Source organism: Vanacampus margaritifer, chromosome 3, assembly GCF_051991255.1.
Source record: "Vanacampus margaritifer isolate UIUO_Vmar chromosome 3, RoL_Vmar_1.0, whole genome shotgun sequence".
In the NCBI taxonomy this organism is placed as follows: domain Eukaryota; kingdom Metazoa; phylum Chordata; class Actinopteri; order Syngnathiformes; family Syngnathidae; genus Vanacampus; species Vanacampus margaritifer.
Window position 1 is genome coordinate 875910 of NC_135434.1, and position 7055 is coordinate 882964.

The 7055-nt window shown below is 45.8% G+C and overlaps 1 protein-coding gene across 1 annotated transcript; it reads left to right on the plus strand.

Annotated features, from left to right (window-relative positions):
• On the plus strand, window positions 1–6938 carry LOC144048876 (uncharacterized). The gene is made up of 6 exons (XM_077561311.1): window positions 1–144; window positions 3485–3736; window positions 4878–5861; window positions 5933–6013; window positions 6098–6184; window positions 6364–6938. Exons 1-5 carry the CDS (start codon window positions 100–102, stop codon window positions 6158–6160), a joined length of 1425 nt encoding a protein of 474 aa, XP_077417437.1. The 5' UTR covers window positions 1–99; the 3' UTR covers window positions 6161–6184; window positions 6364–6938.
• The last annotated feature ends 117 nt before the right edge of the window (window positions 6939–7055 follow it).

Consider the following 7055-nt stretch of genomic DNA (forward strand, 5'->3'; position numbering starts at 1 on the left):
CTTGGGGAAGGGGGGGGGGGGGGTCATTGTATAAAGAGTGTGCTCTCTGAGGCACTGCTTTCACTCGATCATCTTCGGCGATCGTCGCACGCTCACGACATGCCCAGCAGGAGGAAGAAGAACCAACGTCGCAGGAGGCGAGTGGTGAGTCAGCGCAAACACGCCGCGTTTGCGCTCGCAACCATTCGTGGCGCCGACGTTGACCATCGTTTGGCAGTTGTGATGTGGGAAAGAAAAAATCTTTTTTCAGCTTGTTGTTTGATGCTTTTATGCAAATTGCGCAACGACACTTTCCTCTAATATAGTTTGCATATTTCAAAAATATTTGTGAAAGTTCTATTAAAGAACGTTTGCGCTTAAGTCAAGTCGTCCGTCACAAAGCGCTTGCCTCAAAACATGAACAATAAGAATCATAACAAAGCAACAAATGTTTGTTTTTTCTTTCTTTCCTACACAAATTTGATGCCGCGTTGTAGAAGGGAAAGGAGAGATCGAATCTTCTTGCAAACGTTGTTTCGAAACGTCTCGATGTCGGCCCAAACATGCGCGATGTCACCCCTAAAAATAGCATTTGTGTGAGCATAAAACATTCTTGTTATTTTTAAGGAGACCCGCAGAAGCAAGTCGGCGACTTTCTATTTTGATGGTGGAGAAAAAACAAAACGTGCCGGCTTAAGCGGAGAATGTGAGTGCGGTTTAAATAGCCTGACATTCAGGAGGCTCGCCAGGCCATGCTTTTTTTTTCTCCTCCGCTAAACCCGGGTGCGAATTCCTGCCATACGAGAGCTTCCACGCTGAGTCACGACGCCAAATCAGACGCCAGCGATTGACCCGTGACCAACGACGGATGAACTCAATTGCAGACATTTCGTTGCTTACAATTTAGTTTCCGTCGGGCTTCACAAACATTACAAATTAAAATAAGTCTTCACCAAAAAACCGACGGACGTGTTTTTCAGAACTGACTTTGTCAACCCAACAAGAGGGCTTTGTGATTTCTCTGGGCGTCCCAATACTTTTGACTACATAGCTCCCGTGGTGAACACGACCAAATATGGTCGCGTGTCCAAACGGATCGGACGTCTGCACAGCGTCGTCGTCTTCTACGGGCGCGACAGCGGGGCTGACGCGCCGGCAAAAAAAAAAAAAAAAAAAAGTCTTCTTCAGTTATCAGCCGGCGATTTGACGGCGCTGCGACGTTGTTGAAGGCCGCGGACAAAAACGCTTCCCAAATTCAATAAAGACGATTCAGAGAAAACAATTCACTACTCGATTCGACTAGCGTACGTTTAGAAAGCAGTAAAAACTATTTAGACACTTTGACTAAACGATACTACGTGTTTTATAAACATTGTCGTCAACATTGTTACATTTTTGTAAACAAAGACAATTTCGAGAATTTGGCAATCTACAAAGCTAGCGTTTTGTTTTTATAAACATCGAAACGATTTCGATTTTGACAAAGCTCAAACATTTCGTCACTATTTCGTTTCCAACAAACTTAAGCTACATTTAACATTCCGTCTGACATAGCTAGCGAATGTGTTCTTGTAAACATCGTGAACGGTTTGGTTTCAACAAACCAAAAGTACATTTTTTGTAAACGTTTAAACAATTTAACGGACGTGTTTGTGAAAACATCGGAAACTAACGTACATTTTTTTTGCTAACATTAAAGACAATTTAGAGACGTTGGTGAAGCGAACACGTTTTGTAAGCATTGTGAATTTGGACAAACATACTATTTTTTTTTTAACAGTAAATATAATTTGTGAATGTTGACAAAACTAATGTACATGTTTTTGTAAACATCACAAACAATTTAGCCTTTGTCAGAGCTAATGAATGTGTTTTGTCGAACATATCCAAGTTGGTCTTTAGCACAGCAAAAACGGTCTTTTTGTAAACATCGGAATCGATATGTGGTTGTTTTTGCGAAACATTTGAACCCGTTTCGAGTCACTTACAAACCTGAGGAAAGTTTTGCGAAACATTAAAGACAGTTTGAAGTCAAACATTGTGATCCATTTGGCGCCGTCCGGCCACGTTTGGACGTTTTGGTGAGCGAAGGTTTTGTTTGGACGGCGGCCAACAAAAGCATTTTTGCCACCCGCGATTGTGTTGCGGTCAGCACGCGGCGGTGATGCGATTAGGCTGGCGTGCCGACGGGCTGGCGGGGGCCCGGGGGGCGGGCGGGGGCCCGGGGGGCTGGCGGGGGGCCGACGGGCCGGCGTCTATGCAGCTTCTGCTGACGGTCACGCTTTCACGCTCATCGCACCCGGCACGACGCTTCGGGTACTGACCGCTGCCGTTGCTCCAGTCACGTAACTGGTGGGCTCGGTTGATGTTTTTGTCACATTTGATGGCTAACCAGCGAAGGGGACGATGCGACTTCCAGCACACTTTACGATGAATATGCGGGTTTTCGGAAAATACCATTTAGCCTATTTTTTCTTTCTTTTTTTTTTATAATTTGAAACAATTCAGTCAAAAAATGCGCTTTTGTAAACAACTAAAACTGTCGAGGACAAACTGGCCATTTGGGGGTGAAAAACTTTGTAAAACAAATTGCAAGCAATTTTGTCTTTGATTTAAGTATTTTTTGTAAGCAGTTAACAAAAAATGTTGGCACTGCCAACGTACGCGCTGGTAAATATAAGGTGTGTAACAAACTGATTTGAATCGGAAAATCGGTTTATACAATCATATTTTTATAGAGATGGACACACCAACTAAATAACCAATTTGCTCCCAAAAACATATAAATACGTTCTATTTTAAATGTTTTAATGTTTCATACAGAAGGTTTTGATGCAGCCTCTCAACTGCAAAGAACGGTTGAAGAAAGGGTAGTTATTACAAAAACGGCCAACAGGTGGCAGCAGAGCAAAAGAGATCAACCAGGGCCGTGTAGAAAAAAAGCTCAATTACTCACAATTCTAAATAGATTCGTGAATAATGATGAAACTTAGCTATATTCTAATGCTAATTGAAGCAAAACGGAAACTGATATAAAACGAGACTTTTTTTTTTTTTTTTTTGGGCCTTTTAAAATCAGTCCAAATCCAGTAAAACAGCCGGGAGCGAAGGGTGTTGCTTCAGTCAAAATGAGTTTAAAAAACATTTCAGTAAAGTCAATTTTGTTATTGTTGAATATTCAGTCAGTCGCAGAGCGATTATACGGCACACATTTTCGTAAACATCGTTGACATTTTAGTCGCCAAAACTTATGTACATAATTTTGTCAACATTGTAGACAATCGAGCCATCAACAAAACTATCATCCAAGTTTTTGCAGTCAATGTTGGCGATTTAGTCTTCAACAAAGCGAACGTATACGCTTTGTAAAAATCATAAACTATTGAGAGACTGAAATCTGTTTTTTTTTCTCGAGCTATCGTAGACAATTTCGTCATCTCGGATGCCACCGTGCAAGTTTTGTTTGTTGTAAACGTCACATTTGCGTTTGTTGTTCCATTTGCAGCAGAAGCTGCGGCGAGCGCTGGAGGAACACGACAGCTGCGGCGAGCCCGCAAAAGCCTCGCCCGCAAAAGCCTCGCCCGCAAAAGCCTCGCCCGCAAAAGCCTCGCCCGCAAAAGCCTCGCCCGCAATCGCCCCCAAAGAACAAAAGAGCAAAAGGAGCGCCGAGGTCCAACCTGAACCGCCGGCCCGGGTTGGCCCGGAGTTGCCGGAACCGGTCCCCACTGAGAAGACGCATGGAAAAGCAACAAGTCAGGTCAGAAACCAGCACAGGTGATGTTGATTTGCAACGTCACGCAGTGAAGCGTCAGAGACAATCTGTCATTTCTCATACTTTTCACACAAAACCCCGCAAAGGCGGTCAATCTCTACTTACATACAAAGATACACCAAAAAAAAAAAAAAAAACTGAAAGAAAGGAAAAAAAATTTGTCAGCGAAATCCGTCAAATCAGGAAATCTTCACTCTTACGCAGAGATCCTGTAAAATGACCACATCAGAATCAAAGTCCAAGATCCGGCATCGCGCATTTGTTTACAGAGCCCAGGAAATGCGCAATGCTATTTTCCCGCAAAGATCCTGCAAAACTACAGCATTAGAGTCAACATTGAAGTCCAGCATTTCATAACTTTTAAACAGATGCCAGCGACAGGCGTCAATTCCCGACAGAAAATTGTAGCGTCGCAGCCAACATCTGGTAAAAGTCCACTTTTCAGAGAGATGTGAAAAATCAGAAGACCAACATTCACACAGAGGTTCTTTTTTTTTTTTTTTTTTTTTTTTTACACAGCAGAAGGGCTACATTTCTGTTTTCACGCAGGGACCCCATAAAATTCACAACTGGTCATATATAATGGAATATATAGATTTTTTTGTAAAGCAGTTTCTTCCTTTCAAGATGAACACCAGCCCCGCACCCGTACCCCCCCCCCCCACCTGCTCTGCTTTTTCGGCATCCATTTTGGGACGTGAAGCTTAGCTAGCCTGAATTAAAGATGAATGGCAGTAAAATGGATGAATTATTGAATGACAGACTGTGCGAGGCTTGCAATTATTCATGTGGCCTCAAACACTTGCCCGGGTGGGAGGATGTGGGGTTTGGGGGGGGGGGGGGGGGGGGTTGGGGGTCCTACCTAAGTAACAAGTATCCTTCTTTGGTTTGCGTTCCAAATCCATCTTTCTCATTTCCCAGTTAACAACCTTCATTTTTGGTGTCTGTCTACCAACAAACGGATTTTTTTGGCACTCATCTACCTCCCTGGCATCGAACCTTCGTTCGTACCGATCTGCCCAACACACCTAATCCACGATGCAAGTCAGCGGTTTGGTTCCCAACTGGAACCCAAGACAATCCAAATTTTGGACTGGATGGCTCACGTTTGTCTTCTTCTCGACAGGTCAAGGCCAAAGTCTTGGCGCCGGAGCCCGTGGCAGAAGCAAGTGAGCCCGTTTCTGCCACTGCACCTGAACCTGAACCAAAAGCAAAAGCAAAAGCAGCTGCCAGAAAGAAAGTAGAACCCAAATCAATGCAGCAAGTGGTTTCCCCTGCACCAGAACCACAAACTGTAACCAAGGAAAGAAAGTCAGATGAGCAAGTTGTCACTAGCGTACCAGAACTGGTCAGCTGCACCTTCGACCCACAACCAATCCCTGAAACACAACCGGCCGCTCAAGGGGAACCCAAAGCAGATCCGGCTGTTAAGGTGGAACCACATTTGGTAGAGGAGGTCATCGTTAGTGTACCAAAGCTGGTCAGTTGCACCTCCAAGCCAGAACCAGGAATCAAAGCAGAGCCGGTTGTTCAGGTGGGACCACAATCAATTCAACGGGTCGCAACCAGCGGACCAGAACTTGTCAAGTCCACCATCGACCCAGAACCAGCACAAGTGGCAATCCAAAAGGTGGCAGAGGAGGTCATCTGTTGCACCTTTGACCCACAACCAGTCATCGAAGCAGAACTGGTCGTGAAGGTGGAATCAGAGTCGGTCGGACAGGTTGTTGCCAGTCCACCAAAACTGATCAGTTGCACGTGTGACCCAGAACTGCTAGAACCATCTGCTGCAACTGAAAAAGAACAGGTGAAACCCAAGAAGATCCCTGAAGCAGAACCCAAGGAGAAACCTGAAGCAGAACCCAAGGAGAAACCTGAAGCAGAACCCAAGGAGAAACCTGAAGCTGAACCAGTTGCTGGAGGAGAACAGACAGTCGGCTGCTCCCTCAATCCAGAACCGGAAGCAGTGCAGGTTGTCCTCGTACAGGAACCAGAACCGGAGGTTGCTTCTTGTAAACCTCAAGCAGAACCACAAGCAAAGGCTGCAGCAGAACCGGTTGCTGTTCAGGTAGAATCCGAATCAGTAGAGCAGCTTGTTGAAATCCAAGAGGTGCGTACCAAACACGTTGAGGTCCGTCTACGATCTTGCTGGGAGACAAATGGTTTTTTTTTCCCCCCCAGGACGGCGTCTCCGCCAACCCGAAATGTCCCTCGGAAGGGAGCAGCACGCCGTCGCGGCAGATGCACGCGGGATCGACGAAGGTGAGAAGGAACACGCGCGCGCGCCATGTGTGAAAAACACTTTTGTTTCCTGGTACGTCGATTCAAGACTTTCTGTGTGGTCAGGAAACAACGTTGGAGTCGGCGATGAAAGGTCACGTCGGACCCGAGGTCACCATGGAGGGATAGACGCTCAACACACTCCTCGTCTTGGTACATTTTCTTCATCCATCTTGACCCGTCTCGCTTTCTGGCTAACAAACATCCTTCCCGGGTTTTCTCAACTTTTCTTCCTGGGTGACAAACTCCAATCTTGCTATCGACTTCACTTCCTGGGTGAAGTTTTGCCTCCATCCATATTTTGCACCGTCTCCTCTTTTGTCTTCCTTCAGATGCTTCACCGTCATTTGGTGGCCTGGAGGACTTGCGGCAGATGGACCAGATGACTTTGGTTTTGTTTTATATTCAGGGCTTAGAGCAGGAAATGGAAGGGACATCCACATTTTAAAGTGCCTTGGTTTCCTGTCCAGACTCCCCTGACCCGACCCCACCCCGGTCCCTCCCCTCGTCCTTGTTTCAGTGCACACCCTCCAAACCGCCAAAGGCCAAGTGTGCCCAAGTAGAACCACATTGCGGATCTTTTGGCGTGACAAACATGCGGCTCTGGTGTGTCCTCGAAAGACTCGGAGGGACATTCAAGCCTGGGTTCTACCGAGCATGACAGCTCGGTCCACTTACAATTTCGAGGTTTACATCAACATCCACCAATGATTTACCGATGAATGCCAATCTCAACCGGACCGATTGGCGGAACCGAAGCTAACGAGGATCACTTTGATGGTCGACGATCCCATTTCTTTCTCCACCTTTTCTACTTCCTTTTGTATCACGTGATGTGTTCTGTTGTTGGGGGCGAGGCGTTGAGTGCACCCGAGCACCACATATTAAATAAAGCTGTAAAAAGGTGGAGATGCTTTCTTTTCGGTGTTGCACATTCAACATGCTCACTCAGAGATGGCGCTAGCAGCAGATGTGGACAATCCATTTTTTTTTCTCTCTCATGAGGCTCGCAGTTAATCCATCG